We start from the raw sequence: 24,480 nt of genomic DNA, 5'->3' as shown, positions 1-24,480 counted from the left end.
TGTGATAAAATTAACATCCCTTATGCTTTGAGAGTGGAGGAAAGTTGTGGGGATTACCCAAGCTCCATGCTAATACATTTACAGATTATGGACGTCTTCTAGTTCTTGCTTGTTATTGCCCAATCAGTTGACCTCCATCGAGGGACACAAATGCATGGTCCCTGATTCTGGTGGAGGCTGGCGGCTCCGATTTCGGTGGGGCTGTGCATCCATTCTGGATTTCAGTCAGGACCAGCCAGAGCTGTAAAAGAGCTATCCAAGGTGCTGAAGCCTAGCCCAAAATGGGTTCAGTGCCTTGGATAGCTCCCTTAGAGTTCTGGATGGTTCTGACTGAAACCCAGAATGGATTTCCAGTCCCACCGAAATCAGGGGGCTGACAAAAGTGTAGAGTAGTCGCACCGCCCGCGAGCAGGAGCAATCAACCCTCCGCCCTTCCTCGGAAAGCAGCACAGCGTGGAACCTGCCCCCTGGGAGGGAGGGAGGGAGGGCGGAGGGCATCCCTCTAGTCAGCTGTCTCAGCCAAGGGAGGGCCGAGAAGGCGTTGCCCGTTGGGACTTTGGTGTGAAAAGGACAGGGGCAACTCGGTCGCTCGCTCAGTCTGCAAGGGAGATGCCTTGGCCGCGTGGAACCGCGGAAAGAAGGAGGGGGGCTGATCCTGGTGGTGCTGAGTCCTCCTCCTCCCCCCCACTGCGATGGCTCACCTGGGAAGAGATCGGGCTCCGCACTGGCCATGGAGACCCACAGCGGGAGCGATGGCTGGTGATCGACAGGAAGGTCTACGACATTAGCCGCTTCCACAAGAGGCACCCGGGCGGCTCCCGTGTTATCTGCAGCTACGCGGGCCAAGACGCCACGGTGAGAAGGGGGCTGGCAGGCGGTGGAGTGTGAGCTCAGCTGTTAGTCCCTTATCTGCAACGGGGAAGGCGCCCTCTTGCAAGTCAGCACTGAAAGAGGCGTTTCCGTGTTTCTTCGTAGAGTTTGAAATGTCTGAGAGGGAGATCCGCTGTCTATGAAGGTAGATTGGTCCAGGGATGCTTGCAACAAATTTCTTTCTTTCAGTCACAGTCAAGACATCAGACAGTTGTTTTTCCTTTCTTCCAAATCAGCCCACTTCATCTGTTGGTGATGCTCCATATCACTATGAATACACAATTCAAAACTGTGATTTGTTCATACATACCAGATTTTATTACAATTTTTTTTTGGGGGGGGGGGGAGATAGACCTTTTGAATTTAAATTTGTCATGTCTATTTAAAAATAAAAATAAAAAACTCATATAACAGAAAGTCTGGATCAGACATAGACACATATTCCAATAATTTTAAATACATGAATAAATCTTTTGCAGGTGATATTTAACTATTCCAGGATTTACTAAAAGCAACCCATTATTTTACAAATAGTTTGGTTTTCTGTTCGTTTTCTTTCATTTGTACATAGCAGCTATGTTTAGTCACACTGGCAGAGTCAAACAATCCTTGTTACATTTTTTTCAGATTTGTGGGGTTATATCAGTTTTTGCTTATAATATTCATGCTACAGTCACCATGTAAGAGTTTAATTATTCATTTGATATTTACTTAAGCAATTACTTATATCCCACACTTTTCATCCTGAATGAGACCTTCAGGATAGTTCCCTGTCCTTTACCTTTTACACAACGGTCTGAAGCGCAGCCGTTCTCATGGAATGGAGATAAATCTCAGTTGTGTAACAGTTAATTTGTCATCTGATTCCTGTCCAGTAAGTAATTGCAGGAGATAAGAATATGTTCAAGCCCCATGGTGTCGATGCTTAATATATTAAAACTGCAGAAACTTCTGAAGCTTAGGGGACATTGGATAATGGGGAGTCGATGAAAGTGAGAGCTGAAGCAATTGTGAGAAATCAAAGGCAGTGGAAGCTGGTGTCTCTGCTATCAGCGGGGTGGGGAATCCACTCCTAGAACCAATCAGAACACTAAAGGAGCTACCCAAGGTCTGAATCAATCACCCCACTGACAAAAAGGAGGAACCTGGGAACTACAGACCTGTCAGTCTGACATCCATCCCTGGGAAAATTCTGGAGCAGATTATAAAGAAGTCAATTTGTAAACACCTTGAAATCAATGCGGTGATCACTAGAAGCCAACATGGATTTGTCAGGAACAAGTCCTGTCAGACTAATTTGATCTCATTTTTTGATAAGGTAACCTCCCTTGTGGACCGTGGGAACGCTGTGGACATCATGACTTCAGCAAAGCTTTTGACAAAGTACCACATGACATTCTGATTAACAAACTAGCTAAAAGTGGTCTAGATGGAACAACTATTAGGTGGATTCACAGTTGGCTACAGAATCGGACTCAAAGAGTACTTATCAATGGAACCTTCTCAAACTGGGGAGAGGCAACGAGTGGGGTGCCGCAGGGCTCAGTCCTGGGCCCAGTGCTCTTCAACATTTTTATTAATGATTTGGACGAGGAGGTGCAGGGAACGCTGATCAAATTTGCAGATGACACAAAATTGGGTGGGATAGCTAATACCCTGGAAGACAGAAACAAACTTCAAAGTGATCTTGATAGGCTGGAGTGCTGGGCTGAAAACAACAGAATGAAATTTAATAGGGATAAATGCCAAGTTCTACATTTAGGAAATAGAAACCAAAGGCACAGTTACAAGATGGGGGATACTTGGCTCAGCAATACTACAAACGAGAAGGATCTTGGAATTATTGTAGATCACAAGCTGAATATGAGCCAACAGTGCGATATGGCTGCAAGAAAGGCAAATGCTATTTTGGGCTGCATTAATAGAAGTATAGCTTCCAAATCACGTGAGGTACTGGTTCCTCTCTATTCAGCCCTGGTTAGGCCTCATCTAGAGTATTGCGTCCAGTTCTGGGCTCCACAATTCAAGAAGGACGCAGACAAGCTGGAGCGTGTTCAGAGGAGGGCAACCAGGATGATCAGGGGTCTGGAAACAAAGCTGAAAGAACTGGGCATGTTTAGCCTGGAGAAGAGAAGATTGAGGGGAGACATGATAGAACTCTTCAAATACTTAAAAGGTTGTCACACAGAGGAGGGCCAGGATCTCTTCTCGATCCTCCCAGAGTGCAGGACACAGAATAACAGGCTCAAGTTAAAGGAAGCCCGATTCCAGCTGGACATCAGGAAAAACTTCTTGACTGTTAGAGCAGTGTGACAATTATTATTATTATTATTATTTATTTATTTATTTATTTATTTATTTATATAGCACCATCAGTTACCTAGGGAGGTTGTGGGCTCTCCCACACTAAAGGCCTTCAAGAGGCAGCTGGACAAGCATCTGTCAGGGATGCTTTAGGGTGGATTCTTGCATTGAGCAGGGGGTTGGACTCGATGGCCTTGTAGGCCCCTTCCAACTCTGCTATTCTATGATTCTATGGTTGTAGCCAGCAGCCTCCACTGATAACACATGGCAGTTCGAAATGGTAATCTGTTATGTGGGGAGCACCTAGTATCTGGAGTTTGCTAAGCAAGCCACGGTTTGAAATGTCATTTGGAAGGTCAATGTGATTTAAATTGTTATCCTCAGGTGCTAAAACAACTTAGCATATCCATAGGCATGGGCAGCACATTTCATTAGGGTGTGCACCCAAGGATTTATTTATTTTTAAACATGAACATGTATTGAGTACTCAGTCATAAAGGACATTTATTTATTAAGCACTGTAGAGACTGATAGCCTACTCCACATTTGGCTTGCCTGGCCACGGGAGGGCCTTTGCAGGTGAGGGGGAGAATGAGGAGATGCTCCTTAAGCCTGGTAACGCTTTGTAGTGACACTGGCTGGAGGAAGAGCTTATGAGGCGATATTAGCCTTTGTGTCCCCTCCTCCTGGCCTCTTTGAAGCATGGCTCCTAGCAAAGAGGTTCCCAGCAGAGTGTTTCCTTTCCACTCCTGCTGCCCAGAGCAACAGCGCTGTCAGGGACAGTGGCAGCGGAGCAGCTAGAGGGCCGTTCCTGCCGCATGGCTGACGTTTTGACATGGTGTGCACCTGGTATCATTTACATGCATCTCCGTTGGTGCGAGGTTGGTTGGTGCAGCTGCTCCAGCAGAGGCCTAGTGGCCAAGGGAGCGCAGCTCCTGGCAGAGAGCTTGCAGCAGGGCGATTCCTTTTCACTCCTGCTGCCGGGAGCAATGGTGCTCTCTCATAGGCAGCAGTTTTTTAGCATGGTGGTGGTGAAGCTGGAGGGCACCTGTAGGACCGTTCCTGCTGCCCCTGGATCCCCCTATGGATCCCTACTCAATGACCCCCTCCATTCAGCACTTATTGCTTGAGGCATTAGGGTGTCCCTGGGCACATCTGGCACACCCCTTGTGCATGCCTATATCTTTCCATTTGTATTTCCTTATTGGGCCGAGCATGGTGCATGCACATGCCAGCTATACAATGTGGTTCAGAGCTGCACGCATGTTCTGGGATCTGGGAGTCTGGCTCCTACTATGAGTCTGGGCTAAAACTGGAAAGGGTTGTCCAGAGAGAACTGGTTTGCTTACTTCCTTTAAACCATGTAGCTTGGTGGTGACCCATGGCCACAGTTGACTTTCCTCTCTAAGCCAGTTCAAACAAAACAAGGCTTTGATTAGGGTGACCACATGAAAAGCATGACTGGGCTCCTGTACCTTTAACAGTTGCACAGAAAAGGGCATTTCAGCAGGTGTTATTTGTATGCATGCAGCACCTGGTGAAATTCCCTCTTCATCTTTTACATGTTTTAATAGATGGTTAAATTATATTTTTAACTTTTGTGTGTTTCTATTTATATGTTTTAACTGTGTATATGTTTTAATTTTGTAAAGCCACCTTGAGTTCCAGTATTGGGGGGAAAGCTGGGATACAAAATAAATATAACAATAATTTATTTATTTATTTATTTATTACATTTTTATACCGCCCAATAGCTGAAGCTCTCTGGACTATAAGAATATAGTCCAATACACCTGGAGGGTACCAGGTTGGGAACAGCTGGTTTAATGTAAAGCACTAATTAATAATAATCTTCCTTCTTTGAAAGCACACCAATTAGTTCAGTCAAGTAAGCTGAGAGTCAGTCAAAGTACCTAGGACTAGCAGGTACGTGGAAAAGATCAGCCCTTAATGTTATTCATATTCATTCACTCTAAGCCAACATTTGGTTATGGCCTGAGAAAACAGTTCCATTCTCCGCTTCAGCTTGCTAAGACCCAGAATGTTTAGTTTCATTTCTGATCCTAAATGGATTTACTTGGAAGTTAGTCCTATTGACTTCAATAGCTGAAGCTAAGCACTTCTGGTATTGGGTGGAAGATCTCTTGAGACATACAAGTTATATTGAAGGAAGGCAAGATATAAATGTAATAATCTCTTCCATTTCTCTAACAGATGATAATAATAATAATAATAATAATAATAATAATAATAATAATAATAATTTCTGCTATTACATTATTTTTTGCTTTAGGATCCTTTCAGAGCATTTCATGTTGACAAAACTTTGGTAAGGAAGCACATGAAATCACTTCTGATTGGGGAACTGGCACCTGATCAACCCAGCTTTGAACCCACCAAAAATGTAAGTTTGTCTTAAAATCCACAAATCAAAGCAGGCTTGTATAGTAGCACAGGGCAAAAGATAAACTTAGATTTTCATTTAATTATAGCATTGCAGAATCTCCCATCCATGGACTTCCATTAATGTCACAATAACCTACATCAAAACTTCAGCAGTCCTACACAGGAGGGGTTGGGAAGGTGTTATTCTTCTGGTAAAAGCTGTCATCTGAATTTTCAACTTTATTTCAGAATTTTAAAAATCATGTCAAAAAAGGCCCTGCCCACAGCTATGAAGACTAGCGGGAGGAAGCAATTCCTTCCTTCTCCCGCAACACACACACACACACACACACACTCACACACACACACACACAATCTTCTCTGGAGGAGTGGAAGACATTTAGAACAGATTCAGGGGGCATGGGGTCTAAAGGGGAGAAGAAGATAGGGAAGTCCCATGGCAAGAGTGGACTTACTTTGCCCCATGCTTGTATACTGCTTTTCAACCATCATGATCCTCGAAGTGGTTGACAATGATATCATCAGATTTATCCTCACAATAACAGATCCAATAATACCTGATGCTGCTAATAATATTGTGTGGTTTCTGGCTGTGTTCCCCTGAAAGATGACGGCAACAAAGTGGGGGCGGGGGGAGGCAGCAGATGATATTTTAAGACCTCTATCCAGTTCATCATGGGTTCTTGCTGCTACTATGGCTGCTGTAAGACAACCATGTTGTATCATTAGAGCAAACAGAGCTGCAATGACGGATCTTTTCACAGAAATTGCTAGTAGAAGATTTCCGGGACCTGCGGTCCACTGTGGAAAAACTGGGACTCTTCAAGCCAAACCAATTCTTCTTCCTTCTGATGCTTCTGCACATCCTACTGATGGAGGCTGCTGGCTGGTTTGTCTTGTGGTACTTTGGGACATCTGTAACGACTTTCCTTATTGCCACAACGCTGCTTACCATTGTTCAGGTAGTTTTTCATCGATCTTCTGTCTATGCACAGATTTCATTAGGCACAGTTACATATCCCTATTGCTGTATCCTATTGATAGTCTTCCTGTAGCAAACTATCTTTCAGCCAGAATAACAGAACAGACTTTCTGCACCATGAACATAACAATTTGGCCCACAGATTCAGCTTCCATGGGCCACAAGGAAGCAACTGTGCTTCCTGAAGGAACCATGGATTGCTGAAAAGCCACAAATACCCTATTTCTTCGATTCTAAGACGCACTTTTCCCCCCATATAAACATCTCTAAAAATGGGTGCATCTTAGAATCGCAGGCGTGTCTTAGGGTGTTTTTTTTTTCTGTTGGTGGTACTGAAATTAGTGTGCGTCTTACAATCAATGGTGTCTTACAATCGAAGAAATACAGTAGCTAGGGACAACTCAACAGCAAAATGACAAATCTTGCAGTAGGAACATTAGATAAGCGGACCAGAAGTCTCTCTTTTGTATAGCTGGTTGCTCCCCAGAAAATGTAGAAAAGAAGGGTTTTGGGTCCCATGTCTCATTTACCTCCCATCCTTTTTTAAAAAATAACTGCTAGGCAATGGAACAGAAGTAATGCATTAAGTAACATCCATGTAATTTCACCTGTAATATCTCCCAGAATGTCAGATAAATTCATAGGGAATAGATCTATCATTGCCCAAAAAAAGCTATCTTCAGTGGTAGTATGTTTTTGATTACCTGAGATGCTGAGGGGAAACAATTCACCCTGACAATTCTTATATTCATACAACCATTGGGTGTACTGAAAATATCTAAACTTAAAAGTCCTGCTGTCCTAACAAAGATGGGCGGGAAAGATCCTGGCTGCATTTTGATGCAGCTGAACCATAAGACAAAGGCCTTCTTTTCTGAGTTACCATTTCTTCTTCTTTTTTAGTCCCAGGCATTTTGGCTACAGCATGACTTGGGGCACCTTTCAGTCTTCAGCAATCCAAAATGGAACCACGTTCTTCATGAGTTTGTGATGTGCCATCTCAAGGTAAGTGTATTATTATTAGTGTGTTCTATAAAACAGGAGTGAACAAAAGTGGATCTCCAGTTGTTTGGGACTTCAACTTCCAGTATTCCTGATCATTGGCGATACTGGCAGCAATGTCTCAGAGTTGAAGTCCCACCATCTGGAGTTCTACCTTTTGCCCAGCCCTGTTCAATGGCACTGGCCGGAATGGAGTTTGGAATATGGTAGTATGCTTGAAAAGGGCTGAGCAAATTTCAAATATGCAAGTTCATTTCTAGCAGCAAATGGCAAATGTGATATGGGCTCTGTGTTTCTTTAAGAAAATGAGAAGCTGCTTTATACTAGGCCAAACTATTTGTCCATCTAGCCCAGTGCTAGCTAGATGCCAGAGATTGAACCTAAGGTGTTCAGCATGCAAAGTATGCACTCTACCACTAAGCTATGGTCCCTCCCCAAGTTGAAGAGTGTTGTAGCCTAAATTCTCTGCTCTCTTCTTTCTCTCCAGGGTCTTTCAGCCAACTGGTGGTCTTTTCACCATGCTCAACATCATGCCAAACCCAACTGTTTCCGGAAGGACCCAGACCTTGTAATGCATCCCATCATGTTTTCTTTAGGGAAACCTCTCTCTTTAGAGGTGAGAAGCAATGGCAGCTCCAAAACTGCTTGAATCAGATGGGTTTTTTGAACACATACCAATCAAGGTTCAGAACAGGGTTCAGAACAGAAACTGCTTTGGTTGGACAGAAGGCATGTGATTCTTCTCGACTGCTCAGTTGCGTTTGCTACAATCGATCACCAAGTCCTTCTGGAGGACCTGAGACAGTTGGGAGTACTGCTTGGCAGTGGTTCTGTTGCTATATCAAATGGGTCAGTATCAGAGGATAGTGCCAGGTGACCTCTGTCCTGCCTCACAGTAGGACAGTATCTTGTGGCATACTGCAAGATTCTTTCTTGTCCACAGAGTACTTTCAGATAAGCAAGCAACCAGAAGGAGGAACTTGCAGAGCAGTTTGGAGAGTGGTGCCTTCTCCCCTACCAACCTGCCCGGTCACTGAGGTCATCCGAGGGCATGCTCCTAGTGGTTCCACATAGACCCATCCTTCGATTGTAGTCCACCAGGGGAAGAGCCTTCAGTGTGGTGGCCCCCTTCCTATGGAATTCACTGCCTCTAGAGGTCAGGCAGGCACCAACTTTGTATTCCTTTTGGCGCCTCCTGAAAACGTCATTGTTCCAGGAAGCCTTTCATAATGAGCAGCCACGGTTCACTTTGCTTCTTTTAAAATCTATTTTAAAGTGTTTTATTCTGTTTTTATTTTAGTTTATCTTGTACACCGCTCTGGAATTTTGAATGGGGAGCGGTATATAACTATTGTAAATAAATAATCAAACAAACAAACCCCTGGAGCAGTAGCACAACATCTGAATGAATTCCTGAACATGGGTATGGCCAGGATGGGGGCTAGCAGGTCAAAGTTTAATCCAGATAAGACAGAGTTTATGACAGGGAGCTATTTAGGGCTGTAGGGCTGTCCCTGGGTTAGGGACCATGAACCTTTTTCAGCTGAGGGCTGAATTACATTTTGGAGAGTTCTCCAGAGATCGGCAGGACTGGATTTGGCCCCCGAGCCTGAGGTTCTGTACCCCTGATCTAAAATAGTTCATATATAGGGTAAAGATCAACATAAGTCCTATTTAGAGAAAACCCACTGAAATGAAAGGAATTTAAGTTAGACATAACTAACTTAAGCCCCATTCATTTCAGTACGTCTACTTTAAGTAGGATTTATGTTGGATTTTACCCATTGTCTGGTGAATTTGCACAACTATGCATACTGGCCAGGCAATGTCCAACATTCTCTATGAAGCTGTTGATTTGTGCACATTCTCCAGGCCTCCTTTGTTCAATCAGTAGCTGGGGGAAAGGAGTGGGGCTAGGGGAAAGAGGGCGTGTCTATCTGGGAAACTCTGGAGGGTAGATGGGGACCCCAGGAGGGACAGCTTTGGCTGCCAAGCCTGAGGTTAAGCATCTGTGACTGTTTGCCTCAGACAAAATATTGCCCATGCTCCTTCACAGTGGAAAACTCTTATACTGACTATTGCAACATGCTGTCTGTGAAACTGCCTTTGAACAGGGTTTGGAAACTTCGGTTAATCTGGCCATAGGGATAAATATATTTTAGTTAAATCTAAACTGGACTACTGCAATGAGCTCTCCATGTAGATGCCTCCAGAATCCTCCATTGATACAAAATGTGTTAGAAAGGATGTAGGTGTAATGATAGAGTTTGTACTTTATTGATACTCCCTTAGTATTAAGGAGTTGGTAATTTGAGGTCTTGCCCTTAAGTCACATGTCCTTCGTGGTCCCAGAGGCCTGTAGGTTGTAGTAGCTGTTGCTAGCTATGGATAGGGTGACCATATGAAAAGGAGGACAGGGCTCCTGTATCTTTAACAGTTGTATTGAAAAGGGAATTTCATCAGGTGTCGTTTATATATATGGAGAACCTGGAGAAATTTCCTCTTCATCACAACAGTTAAAGCTGCAGGTGCCCTGCCCTCTTTTAAATCTGGTCACAGTATAACTGCAGTATAACTGTTGTGATGAAGAGGAAATTTCACCAGGTTCTTCATATATACAAACGACACCTGCTGAAATTCCCTTTTCTATGCAACTGTTAAAGATACAGGAGCCCTCTCCTCCTTTTCATATGGTCACCCTAGTTAAAGTGCAGGAGCTATACTAGAGTGACCAGATTTAAAAGAGGGTGGGGCACCTGCAGCTTTTAAGTGTTGTGATGAAGAGGAAATTTCACCAGGTTCCCCATATATACAAATGACACCTGCTGAAATTCCCTTTTCAATACAACTGTTAAAGATACAGGAGCCTTGTCCTCCTTTTCATATGGTCACTCTAGCTATGGATCAGTTTTGTATAGTTAACCTTGATTAACAATGCACTCCTAAGCGGATGGGGGAGCAAAATGGGGGATCATTCACCACTCCAAAAGCCCTGCCAGCTCATGCCAGCCAAGGAGGGGAAGGTGGGGGGCTGACTTTTCCAGGTTTGTTAGATCTTTTTCATTTCCTACCGGGGGTGGGGGGATTACCTATACTGGTTCTAGGCTGATGTCAGCTGAGGTCCATAATCCTGGGTCCTTGTGGGAAAAATGAAACATGGTAGCTCTTGATCCAGCAGATCCAAAACAACCATGTCCTTCACTCATCCCGAGAATCACATGTTTGGGGGGCTACCACTGTCGGAATACACTGCTGGTGGTAGTTCTACAGCTACAGAGTTTTCCACTGGTGTTACTGGTATCTGCAAGACAGCCGCCCACCACCACCACCACCCTGGGAGTGCCGACTCTAGGTTTTGGAGGGCCCTTGGGTGGGATATATTCCCTCCATGAGCCTACCCTCTTAACACTCCTCCCCCTTTTTCTCATCATTGCTACCACTTGCTTTCCAGTAAGCCAGTATGCAGTGGCATCTACTGCTCTTCAGTCTCACCACCACCATCAGTCCAGGCCAGAGCGAGGAGCAAGTGAACAAGCATGTTGCAATGGTGAAGAGGAGGAGCATGTCTGGGGACACTTGTTCATGATCCCCTGCTGGGGCGTGGGCCCGTGCCAACCATGTCTACCCTTGACACCGGCCCTTCAAGCTGCTGAAGTTCCTCTCAGCCAGCAGAGAAATGCCCACCCTATCCTAACCCCCTCAAGCCAGCTGATCTGGATTTAGCCTCAACAGAGCTGAGGGTTTAGAATTGCTCTACCTTTCTCACATCTTTATATTTTGACATAATGTTCCAAAACTAGTTCCCTTCCCATTTCTCGTGTGTGTGTTTAAAGAAAGCAAAACAGCAGCAGTCTGTGTACAGGTTTTCCTGATTCCCCATCCCCCTTATCCAAAGTATTTATTTCATGGGGAGACCAGCTGAAGGGTATTTATAGAATTATGTTTCTAAGAAAGCACAATTACTTAGTAATGGATTAGTTATATACTTTTCATGACTTTCCATGAAAGTCCCCTTTTTCTTTTACAGCTAGGGATGCAAAAGAAGAAGCACATGCCATACAATTATCAGCACATGTATTTTTCCATCTGTGAGTATTTTGGCTTTTCTCACATATCCCTTTGGGCATCACTACTTTAAGAAAGAAAGAAAGAAAAATGCACCCTTACCAGGTCTTGGAACTTTTCACATTCACAACAGGCTCTTTCAGACAGCGAGCAACAAAGGCCACATGATTTTGAATTGAAAAGGGAATGCTATTGCAGCCTATTCATATCAATCTAGTGGTGGAATTAATTCCATCATAAATTAGATTATCTCTGTATTTTTAAAATTACTGGGGAAAACTGCCAGAGAGGTCCTGGCTGTTGACAGTGTCATATAATTGACCCACAAACTTCTGTGAGTAGGCAATCATGAGCATGCTATAAATTGCTCATTTAGAGAAAGCCTTTGACCTATTTCCATCAGCAACTGCCATTTCTACTGCTTGAAATCATTTATTTATTTATTACATTTATATACCACCCCATAGCTGAAGCTCTCTGGGCGGTTTACAAAAGTTAAAAACAGTGCACATTAAAAAAAAATACAAAATTTAAAACCATCAAAAAATTTAAAAACAACGGTATAAAACAGTATCATTTTAAACAACAAAATTTCTGGGGTCCATTAAAAACAAACAAACTTAGCATATGTTGTTAAATGCTGTTAAATGCCTGGGAAAAGAGAAAGGTCTTGACCTGGTGCTGAAAAGATATCAATGTTGGTGCCAGGCGAGCCTCATCGGGGAGATCATTCCATAATTGGGGAGCCACCACTGAAAAGGCCCTCTCATCTCCTCCATCTTGTTTAACAGCTGTTCATAAGTGACCCCCATACTTCAAAATCTTCTCTGCTGCTGTCTTATCTCATTCTGACTTAACATAGGTGTTGTTCCTCAATCAGGGATTTAAAGGCCCGCTTCCCCAGCATGTTAATAGCCAATCAAACACGTGAGGCTGGAGAATACACTTAATCAATCCATTTACTTCTGATACTGCAGTATGGGGGCACTCTCCGTTTCCACAAGATGGAGGCGCCCAGAACAAACGAATCTCACAGTATATATAGGCCCTGACTACAAGAGGGTGTTAGTCTCTTTCTAACCCTTCTATTGGTCAGTTCTGGATTAGCAAGTTAAGTTCCATTCAATTTTCAAGTTAAGGTGCACAATCTCAATGAGTCATAGGTTACATTCGATGCTCTATTGGTCGAAAGTTTTCCACTTTGTCTGCTAGCACATGATGTCCACCATTAAGGAATGCAAATCTGGCATGTAGCCACCTGTAGCCACCCTTTGGCAGGGAAGCCAACTTTTAACCCTTGACACATTACATTCATTAGAGAGAAGAAACCTCTCCCTGGGGCCATCATAGGTACTTCCACACCAACTTTATGTCTGAACATGACAAAGCGTTGTATTATTAGACTCCGACTAGGCAATCCATTGCGCGCCAGCTGTTTTGGGCTAGAACTTCCATCAGCCTAAGCCAGCATAGCTCAAACCAGGGGGCTATTGAAATTAGGCTGAAGGCCACGTGAAAGGATAAAGGCCCTGGGGCCAAATGTTGCCCATGCTGTTCTAGTACTTGACATAGACCAGTGTGACATCACACACTGAAATTACACTTGTACTGGCACAAGTATTTTCGGACAGCAGTGTAAGAGGTCAACTTGCTTGTAAGAAGAAGATAACAGAACATTCTCAGTTGCTTATTGTTTTCCAAGTAATTACCTTGGTGTTAATTGATGTGCTCTTCTTGTCTCCTTCTACAGTGTTTCCCCCAATTACAGTACCTACATTTCAGGCTTACTCATTGTATTACATGTTCAAACGCAAACTGTGGAGGGTGAGTATGCCTTGAATTACCACAGCCCTTTCCAGACTTTAAGATGCTGGGGTTGTCCTTCCCCACAATGAAGTGTTTTCTAGGGTTAGAATTTCACCCATCCAAGATGATATGAAAAATGATAGCACATTTTCAGGAGCGTGTGCCTTCTGTCATAGTGGCACAAGCCAGCTTGTGACAGAGATGGTGAGAATAACAAGAGATGGAATCCCATGGGATTTTGTATAGTAGTGGAATTTATGCTGATTAACAAACTAGCTAAAAGTGGGCTAGACGGAACAACTATTAGGTGGATTCACAGTTGGCTACAGAATCGGACTCAAAGAGTGCTTATCAACGGAACCTTCTCAAACTGGGGGGAGGTAACGATTGGGGTACTGCAGGGCTCAGTCCTGGGCCCAGTGCTCTTCAACATTTTTATTAATGATTTGGACAAGGAGGTGCAGGGAATGCTTATTAAATTTGCAGATGACACAAAATTGGGTGGGATAGCTAATATCCAGCTGGACATCAGGAAAAACTTCCTGACTGTTAGAGCAGTACGACAATGGAACCAGTTACCTAGGGAGGTTGTGGGCTCTCCCACACTAGAGGCATTCAAGAGGCAGCTGGACAACCATCTGTCAGGGATGCTGTAGGGTGGATTCCTGCACTGAGCAGGGGGTTGGACTCGATGGCCTTTTAGGCCCCTTCCAACTCTACTATTCTATGATTCTATGAAACAGTGCAAGACGGAATAGAAGAAGCAGTATATCCTCCATCAAGGCCTCATACTACAGGGTATATGTACTGATGGTGCCTGCACAATTTATGACCTTCCAAGCTGAACACAACCACCAGGCTTTTTTGCACTCTGCCATCATATTTATTTATTTATTTATTATGCAGTTCAGGCACAAACAGGAGTTTGATCACACTACTGGTTGGTTACCATACATGGCTGGAGGGTTGCATTCACTTTGGTGGATCACACCTCCTGAAGACTAATCTAGGTGAGAGCCACTGTGGAGTACTGGACTGGGAATTGGAAAACTCAATTTCTAGTCACCACCAGGAAGCTCTTTGGGAGACTATGGAACAGTCACTGACTCTCAGCCTAAACCTACCTCACAAGGTTGTTGTGAGGATAAAATGGAGAGGAACAGGATCATGTACACTTCTTTGCATTCCTTACCAAAAGGGGAAAAGCACGGTATAAATGTAAGAAACAAACCAATGGGTGATGCCCTTGGAGTAGAATTTTGTCCATGTCACCAGCTGGGCAGGTGAAATTCACAAGGCTCTATGGCTTTAATGTTAGAGGAGATGTGTGCTATGGCATGTCAGAAAGGGGAAGTGTGCATTCGCTAAAACATCTTTTAAAGAAAAAGGGGAAAGGTCTGTAATGGAGGGTACAGTACTACAGGGCGTAGCTTTGCTGGTCTTTGCTATTTATTTATTAGTTCACTTTTGTCTAAAGTGCTAGATCAGCCTATAGGCTAGGAACCTAGGTCCCCTAGTCCCAATAGCCATCTACCCCAGCCAGCATCTGGAGGGCACCATGTTGGGGAAAAGCTGTGCTGGGTAAGCACTTTGGCCACTTTCCAGATTCTGCAGGGAAGTGCTCAGCCTCAAAAGATATTAAAACCTTAAGGAAAAAAAGACTAAAACGCTTTAATGGGACACCAAAAATATTGCCATGGGAGTGGAGCTATTGTTAGTGATGCCTTTAGTGACTTGTCACCAGAAGTCACATACCTCTACCCAGTCCTGTGACACTCAACCATCATCCAGGTAACACTGATCTCAGTGGATGTGCGAGCTGAACAGAAAGGGGCAGATAGGGAGTTACATTTTCCCATGCAATAAAATATTTTGGCTTAATGTTGAGAGAAGTATATAATTTGTCAGCAATGTAAATGCTCCTTTGAGGAAAGATATGTGAAGCAGATCCCCCGCAACGACACAAATTTGTGTTTTAAAGTGATGAGCAGGAAAAAGCCCTGAAAGCCACTTTAGATTACTCAGTTTTCTGGGAGCGGATCTACACTGCGTACTGAAGGTGCTTGCGTGCACCTGCAGTGCGCCCCCCAAGTGATTGTGTAGATCCTGGAAGGAAGAGGCGGAGGAAGAGGCTGCTGGGGAATCCGGCCGCGTCCTTGCCGCCGCCGCCGCCCACCTCCCCGCCGGCCTCCTGCTGCTGGCGAAGGAGCCACTCGGCGGAAGAAGGCAGGGCGGAGAGCGGAAGAAGCTCTCCGACCCGGGTGGCTCTTTCGCCGGCAGCAGGAGGCCGGTGGGGAGGTGGGCAGCGGTGGCGGCAAGGACGCGGCCGGATTCCCCAGCCACCTCCTCCTCCGCCTCTTCCTGCGTCTCTTCCTTCCAGGATCTACACAATCGCTTTGGGGGCGCACTGCAGGTGCACGCAAGCGCCTTCAGTACGCAGTGTAGATCCGCTCTGGGTGTATTTTCAGGTCCATATTGACAGATGAATTAATATTTTTATTTATATGATGACAACAATAAACTAATTTTAAAAAGCCCCGCCCCCCGCAAAGCCCAAAGAACTTCGTACCATAAACATATCCATATACAGTAGTCATTAGCTGTAAGGAAAAGGTGATGGGGAAAAGACAAGACAAGGAGAGGGAGAAAAAGAATTAACATTAACATTTCAAATACGTATGTTAACATAAGTAGTCCATAGAGCTAAAAAAGCATCCATACGACTTTGATGGTTATAGGAAATACATCCACATGTAGCAAGAGCTGTAAAACCTTCAGTCCATCAAGTGATAGCTCGTGGGTATTTTTTTTCCTTCTAAGCTTGAAGTATAAGCAACTGTAACGGCTCTCCGTATCCACTTTTGCTGTCCATCTGTTAATCCCCACATCACAGGGGATCACAGCATGTAATTTAGAAGTACATGTATGTCCGCTAGTATTACAGATTTTTTGAGAACACAATTTTTACAAGCAATGACCTCCAACCAAAAAGAAGCTACTATGGACACGCCCACGTCATATGCCTCAATAAGGCATTGTCCTCATTACATCTCCAACATCTGGCAGAGCTAGCCAGCTTCCTCTTAAACAAGCTGCTGTGGTGTCCTTTATACATGAAACATTGATTTTTGTTCAATCAATCTCAATTTGAATCTCAACTTTCCATGGATTAAACTGTATAGAGCAGCCTTCCTCAACCTGGGGCGCTCCAGATGTGTTGGACTGCATCTCCCAGAATGCCCCAGCCAGCTGGCTGGGGCATTCTGGGAGTTGTAGTCCAACACATCTGGAGCACCCCAGGTTGAGGAAGGCTGGTATAGAGCATTCCACTTATTCCTAACTTGCCTATGGCCAAAAGGCCTTTTTTCACAAGCACATATCACTGGCAATTTTATGATGCCCAAGGGAGTGTTTTTACACACAGTTCCTCACAGGTTCACTAACTATATGAACTTCTAGACCAACCTTCCCCAACATGATGTCTTCCAGATGTGTTGGACTACAACTCCCATAATCCTTGGCCAGCATTGCCCCTTTCTGAGCTGGCTGCTCATGGTGGGAGTTGCAATCCAACATGTCTGAAGGGTGCCAGATTGGGAAAGGCTGCTCTGGATCGAGAACTGATCTGAGGAAATGGTCATCATGCACAACGTGGCTTGATAGTTTCCATGACCCACTTTGAAAACAAAATGGGTTTGCTCAGGTGGCATGAACAGGGCATCTGTGTAGTTAAGGAGCTGCACAAAACCTCTTAGGCTTTGGGTCTGAACCCTAAGCTGGGCTTGTGGGAACAAATCTTCCACTCGGAAATGGGTAGGTAGAAGTTATGGCCCAGTGGAAGCTGGAAACTCCAAGCCATGGGGCAGTGAATCCATTCTTGGTTTCGTTCAGAACTCTAAAAGGGCTAACCAAGATGTGAATCCTATCCCCAAAATAGGATAGCTCCCTTAGAGTACTGACTGGTTCTGACTGAAACCCAGAGTGGAACCACCGCCCCACGACTCAGAGCGACCAACCTCCACTGTTATCAGCCACAATGTTGTGCCAACACTGGTCTTACTGGGAATACAGATGATGCTTCCTGCAGTGCAGATGGACCAATGCAGAGGCTGGGTGGTTTTCAAAAGTACAGCATGCCCAGTCTACCCTGTACATGATAAGATGTGTGAGCATTGTGTTCACCCTCTTTGGAAATATGTGTTTACTTGGCTCAAGAGATGGTGATAATATAACTGATCCATTCCTGTATTTCTCTTTCGTAGGAAGTAATATGGACCGTGATGCATTTTGTCCGATTTTTTATTGCCTCCGTGCCAGTATTGGGAGTGAAGGGCACCTTGGGATTCCTCTTGCTACTCAAGTACTGTTCATTACTCAAGTATTGTTCATTGGATTTCCCTGCTCTTTTTGCCTGGTCTCTTCACTTATCACCTGGTCACAAATTATTCCTTTCCTATCTCCTGAAATTACTTTTAGGACACCCTCCTCATTTGCTCTCCTATTGAGGGCTGATACATCCCTATTCATCCTTTGATGATTGTAGCACCAAGTGACGACTTCCATGTCTGAATAAGCCATCATAGATCCAACACCACAGGCAGAAGAGATCAGAGGGACAGACCCTGTCCCTCTGTGTGTGACCCTGCCCTCAGTAACTATTTCTTCTTTGAAATCATACCTTCTTGCTTTCTCTTCCTTGTCTTTATCTTTGTATTGAACCTGAGTAGACTCTTCACAATTTTTTTTAATGAAGGCAATGGGTTGGATCCAGGCTAATTTAAGGGAGCAATTATATGGTCCCTGGGAGACAGTCTAAGGGTCCATAGGCTTTGTCAGATTTCTCTCTCTAAGAGGCTGGAAAGAGAGAGGTCTACCCTTTCAGAGGGAGATCTGACCTAGTAAGCTTCCTCCTTGAGGCTACAGCCTGTACTACTCTGAGGTTGGAACTCCTGTATAGTTCATTTCTCTCCCATGAGCACCAATGAGAAGGAAACTGTTCAACAAAGAACATAATAACATGGGAAGCTGCCTTATGCCGAGTCAGACCATGGGTCCATCTAGCCGTGTATTGTCGACACTGACTGGCATCAATGGCTTTCTGGGATTTTAGGCAGGATTCTTTCCTTGCCCTACCTGAAGAAGATGGGGATTGAACCTGAGACCTTCTTCAGGGCAAGCATGTGCTCTGTCACACTGAGCTATGTCCCCCTGCTAGTATAACCAAGAGATAGCACACCCCACACCTCCCCACCAATGGAAAGAGGAAGGGGCTCCCCTTAGCCCCAGTCAGAAAAGTCAGAACCAAGAAAGAAAGCGGGGAGAGAAACAAAATTTAGGAGTCATCTCTCCCTTCCACCCAGGGCTTTGCATTTGTTGGAGCTTCCGGTATCAGCGCTCCCAACTCTGATCATTAGGATTATTCTTAGGTTAGTCACACTTCAGTCCCATTGATTTAAATTCTGTTAGCCACCAGTAACTTGTCCCATTCATTTGAATGGGACTAAAGTTGACTAACTTAGTCTGGGTCCAACCTCATGTGTGTCCTTGCTCAGCTGGACAGCTACCGGTTTGACAAGAAGGCATTAATACGGTGGGCCTGACTGCCCCTTGAAACCTAGCAAATAAAGAGTGGGTCAGAGAATTGACACTTGTGAGAGAATTGACACTTCAGCTTGTGAGAGGGGTGGCTTTTTCAGCCCTGACTTTTTGTCCTTTCTGTCTCTCAGCATTCTGGAGGGTATCATATTTACATGGATATCGCAAATGAACCATATTCCTATGCACATTGATTATGATAGTAACATGGACTGGGTCTCTACCCAGGTAAGAAATAATTGTTTTCATTTTCATTCTCCCACCTCCAAAATGATGGGCATAGGGGATTACATTTCTTGCCAGAGGCTGTGTGTGTGTTGTATGTCCACGTATGTGTGAGCTGGTTCACACATATATAATTAACTGATTCACATCAAACTGCAATATACCTGTGTGAAAGTTGTGTTAACTTATAGGTTTTTTTTATTTGAAATCTATTGGGTTATGATTGTTTCTCTGTTTTTTATAATCCATCCTTTGAAAGTAAGCAAATATCTGATAAAGAGCTTCTAAGGAGAAACTTGCCTGAACACATGTAGTTTGATACGGCTTTATTGTCCTTGATTTTTTCTAGATTTATTTATTTTATTTGTTTGTTACATTTCTATTAGATGCTATAAAAAAAACAACCCTCCAATCCACATCAGATGGGCAGAGCAGTAATCTTTTGATCTCATTTCAGGACAGTAGCATTCACAACATGAACCTGGCCAAGGCAGAAATTAATTATCTTGTTTCCCAGCATTCCTTTTCCACCAAACGATCAAGCCATCCTTTTTTCTTTCTCCCCCCCCACCTTTTTTTTTTTTTTTTAAGGAAGAGAGGCCTGTCATTCCCAACATTCTTGGTGATCTGGTGCAGTCTGAAATAAGAAGGCTAAGAGTTTGGAATCAAAGCTGAAAAGAAACTTTACACAAATTGAAAAGATTAAGCATCTTTTCTGAATCCAGTTTGGGCTTCCTGAATTTTGAATTCACCATAATGCTACTTTTCAAATTTGACTTTGATAGATTGGTTTTCCATCTTTTTTTTTCTCCTTTTTTTTTGGGGGGGGGGGACCGTTTAGGCCAGGAATGGGATCCTGTGGCCCAAGACGTTGTTGTACACAGGCAGCATGGACAATAGTCAGGGATGATAAGAGCTGTAGTCCAACAACAGTGTCCAATGGAGACTGCCCGTGAGCAGCAAGCCCCATCAGTTCCCTTCTGCTTCAGAGGCACCCACTGCTTGTGGAATAGAGATTAAGCACTTCCAGAGGCATTCAGAATGAGGAATTCTAGAACGGCCAGCAGAACTTGCATAGGGGACTTGTGCCAACCTCCCCTTTTCCAGGAACTAGCATTTCCACTCATTTCGGGACTTGCCCCTGGAAACATTAAATTTCGTTACACCCGTGGTGGGTGCTGCTTGCAGAAGGGAATTGGCAGGGCTGGCTGCTCATGGAATGGAAGCAGTAGAGGCCCCCACTGGTGGACACTGCCCATGCAGGACCGGAAGTCCCCCTGGTTTAGGCAATACTGTTAAAACCTTCTGAAATTGGAACACAACTCACGCACCTCATGGCACAATCTGTCTAGAAGAGAATTGAAAGCCTGGCTTCCCTGGCTGGTAATTCCAACATTATTATTATTAAACCAGCTGACAAGGGTAGAGCCATAGTACTTCTGAACAAAGGAGTTTATTGCCAAGAAGTACAACATCAATTAGGTGATTGTAATAATTATCCTACTGCTAATATCCAACTCATTATCCAGAGGCATTAGCGTTAAGCTACATAGATACAAGTACTGATACATTTCTCAAGAAATAACTTCCCAAAATAAAGTGTTTTATATTCTTCCTAAAAGCCTTAAAGAAGGTTTTCTACCTCCAGGCAGTGCTGGAGAGAGAGAAATAAAAGAGGTGAATCTAAATTAGAATTCTGAATTAGAAAAATTTGCTTGAGAATTTCCTCCCGCAATTCATTCCAACTGTCTTGGTTTGATGGAGCATCCATGCACCCACCACCCTCATATTTCTCTCTTCTTTTTTCATCAGATTCAGGCAACATGCAATGTGAACCAATCTTTTTTCAATGACTGGGTGACAGGGCACCTGAATTTCCAAATTGAGCACCAGTGAGTACAAATGTAAACGCACCATTGAGAAATTGCCCTATATGGGATGGGTAGCTGCTCCAGTAGGCCCACAGGCCCTGCGAGAAGAAAGGGGGCCTAATATCACCACCTTGCCTTTTCTTTCCCACCCCCCTCTCTCTTAGCCTTTTCCCGACAATGCCTCGACACAATTTCTGGAAGGTGGCCCCTTTGGTTAAATCCCTGTGTGCCAAGCATGGCATTGACTATCAAAGCAAGCCCCTGCTCAATGGCTTTGCGGACATTTTGCAGTAAGTATCCAATCGCAAGTTATATCAAGGTAGGAAGATGTGTTGAGAAATGGGGATGGGGAAAGCATCTGGGACTGGGGGATGCACACGGATCTAAAAGTCAACAGAAGACTAAATAGAATTCACCATTCACCCATTTATGCCATGAAGGGTAAAAGAGAGAGGGAATCGGTGAGATGACACTCCCTGATGGACACACATTTGTGGGCATGCAAATTGCATCTGATCAGAACTAAGCAACTGTGGGTAAAGACCTCAGAAGGGGCCTTGTGCAATCATATAAGGAAACATGATGATTCATGTTGACAAGGTAAAGAAAGGGGGTTTAAATGCAGGCTGTTTTAGGAAATGTTCAAGTCTAGTCTCAGAACATAACATTCTCCTGGGTTGAGCATTAGTGTACAGATCTCTGTTGATTAAGTCTAACTCTTGGTAGTATTCAACCTATGGCTACCTCTCTGATTCATGGTAAGTTTACAAATTCACACAAATGGATATTCCATTTATTTGAGAGTTGTTTTTTTATTTATGGTTATCTATTCTGCATTCAGTCTGTAATTCTAAACCCACTCAATGGAACTCATTTCTGAGTAGACATATATAAGAAGAAGACTTGCTTCTAAGTAGACATGTATAAGACATACACATTGTAAGTTAACAGCCCCCTAAACAGTCCCTATGAAATCACAAGTCACAAAACATGTCACACATTTCCCCAGGATTTTTTTTTTTCATATGCTGTCTCTAGCACATCGATGCTGATGCTGATGATGACAACGACGACAGAAAAAGGAAAAGGGATAGAAGTCACAATCTTGTTAGCTCAGATTAAGGATCTACCTTGATCTCTTGCACCTGTGTCATTACTATTATGACTTGTTCTTTGAAAGAATGGCCCTATCTAAAGCAGGAAATGTGATAGAGGACGGCCCTGCATCCGTACTTCTTATGGTACAACGCAAACATGGGGATGTATCCAATGTCAGTCCTACACTACTTATAGTAGACCCACTGAAATTAATGAGACATAAGTTAGAGTAACTTTGGATACAAACCACTGATAAGTAAAATTGGTAGCAATTGGGTCGTGCTTCCAATGAACAAGAGTTTTGCAGATTTGTAGAGATACCCCGGGAGTTGTTGCCTTGCCAGAATAATGTTTGTTCTCGACCAACATCGCTATGAAGACTTTGGGTTTATTTTGCACGTGGCTGGTGAGCTGTGTTTGGCTTGATGAGTCCCAAATGTTGACTGCTGCGTTAAAAGGAAGCACTGAGGAAGACTGGAGAATGCCAAAACACTTGCTATTGTAGCTGTGTTTACATAGGTCTCTTGCAATCTGCCTGTTGTATCTGGACACAATGTAAAGAGCACCATCTAGTGTTACACTGGGAAATGCAGTATTACTTGTTGGCTGGCAGGTTCGTAACATTTGTGCAGTTATTCACAAAAACAAACTTCCCGATCACACATCTTAGCACACTACTGATAGAAACTAGCAATTGTATGCAATTTTGAACAGCTTGTTAACGTTGGCAAAAGCACTTGGAATAACTGAAAGATTCCGAATGTTTGGGATTTACTTGACAGCAACACAATTAAAGTCAATGGGCCTGCTTCAAAGGAGGCAAGTTGTGGATTGTGGCCACTCCACAACTGTTTGGAAAGCAAGTGAAGAAAAAGAATGAGAGAACCACATAAATCAATGAGTTCCATCACCTCCTATACACCCACTGTCCAGTCTCTGCTTGAAGACCTGCAATGAGGGTGAGCCCACTACCCTTCCAGGCAAATGGCTCCATTAGGATGACCACATGAAAAGGGGGTCAGGGCTCCTGTATCTTTAACAGTTGTATTGAAAAGGGAATTTCAGCAGGTGTCATTTGTATGCATGCAGTACCTGGTGAAATTCCTTCTTCATCACAACAGTTAAAGTTGCAGGATCCATGCCCTCTTTTGTATCTAATCAGGAGGGCAGGCCATATGGTCCATTGTTGAACTGCTCTTATGTTTTGTCCAAGGACAATATGTAAAGATGTATCAAAAAGCCCAGTTTCCTTCACTGAAACCATTGCTACTCAGCCTGCTACAACTTGCCACAAGGGGACATTAATTCAAACATTTGCACCCACACCTCAGTGCCATTGGCTGTTTCACCTGAAAGCTCTGACACTATATATATATATATTCATACAAAGCTTCCTATACTGAATCTGACCATTGGCCAGACCATTGGTCCATAAACAATGCTGGGCAACATCCCTCAACATTGGTTATACTGTCTAGGATAGATGGGAATTGTAAGCCAAAAGATCTGAAGGGTCACAAGTTGCCCACCTTGTTCTTTTCCCATACAGAGTGGGATTTCAACTGGTAGCAGCCTTCCAAGTTCTCTGAGATCCTTCTTTAATTGGAAGTGCCAGTGACAACTGGAGACCTGTCTAGCATGTGCGCCTTCGCTGGGCAGGGCTTCTCTCTCTTAAAATCACTGAAACATGACTTATCATCAGAGAGAGGTAGAGCCTGCCTTTCCCCACCAAATTTGGTTGCGCTGACAACATGGCATCATTAACTATGGCACTGTTGGTCAACAAAACAGTAATGCTATCAGAAAACAGTAATGCTATCAGAAAACAACAAGGTATGGAATACCTGGGAGGAGAAGCAGTACGTAGAAGAAATTGACATTGACAAGCTGTCTGCTGCTCTCTGTTCGAAATTAACTGCTTGAAATCTCCCCTTTTCTTGAATCAAATGTACGTACTTTCTATGACTTCTGTCTCACAGCAATGAACCAGGCTCTTTATTTTCCTCTTCTTTGTAGTTCCTTGAAGGATGCAGGCAAGATCTGGCTCAAAGCATATAATGGATAAGAAGCATGCTCTCCTCACATGCATCACCATATAAAGCACACTAGCTGCACCCATTGCATTTTTTTCAAATGTTTGTGTAACTTAAGACTTTGTAACATTAAGAAAATTAGAAAGAATTAAATATCAGTTGAGGGAATTTGAGGAAATTACAGGGTTAAAAATAAATTGGTCTAAATCAGAGATGATGTTGT

The 24,480-nt window shown here is 43.7% G+C and overlaps 1 protein-coding gene across 1 annotated transcript; it reads left to right on the top strand.

Moving 5' to 3' along the window:
- Positions 1–669: 669 nt before the first annotated feature.
- Positions 670–24,348, top strand: LOC134392583 (acyl-CoA (8-3)-desaturase-like). The gene is made up of 12 exons (XM_063117024.1): positions 670–855; positions 5,468–5,578; positions 6,345–6,542; positions 7,466–7,567; positions 8,052–8,180; positions 11,592–11,652; positions 13,380–13,453; positions 17,698–17,795; positions 19,162–19,258; positions 21,068–21,147; positions 21,291–21,416; positions 24,241–24,348. Exons 2-12 carry the CDS (start codon positions 5,516–5,518, stop codon positions 24,287–24,289), a joined length of 1,077 nt encoding a protein of 358 aa, XP_062973094.1. The 5' UTR covers positions 670–855; positions 5,468–5,515; the 3' UTR covers positions 24,290–24,348.
- The last annotated feature ends 132 nt before the right edge of the window (positions 24,349–24,480 follow it).

This window comes from Elgaria multicarinata, chromosome 2, assembly GCF_023053635.1.
Source record: "Elgaria multicarinata webbii isolate HBS135686 ecotype San Diego chromosome 2, rElgMul1.1.pri, whole genome shotgun sequence".
In the NCBI taxonomy this organism is placed as follows: domain Eukaryota; kingdom Metazoa; phylum Chordata; class Lepidosauria; order Squamata; family Anguidae; genus Elgaria; species Elgaria multicarinata.
Note: the sequence above shows the minus strand (reverse complement) of the source record. Positions and strands in the feature narration are given on the sequence as shown.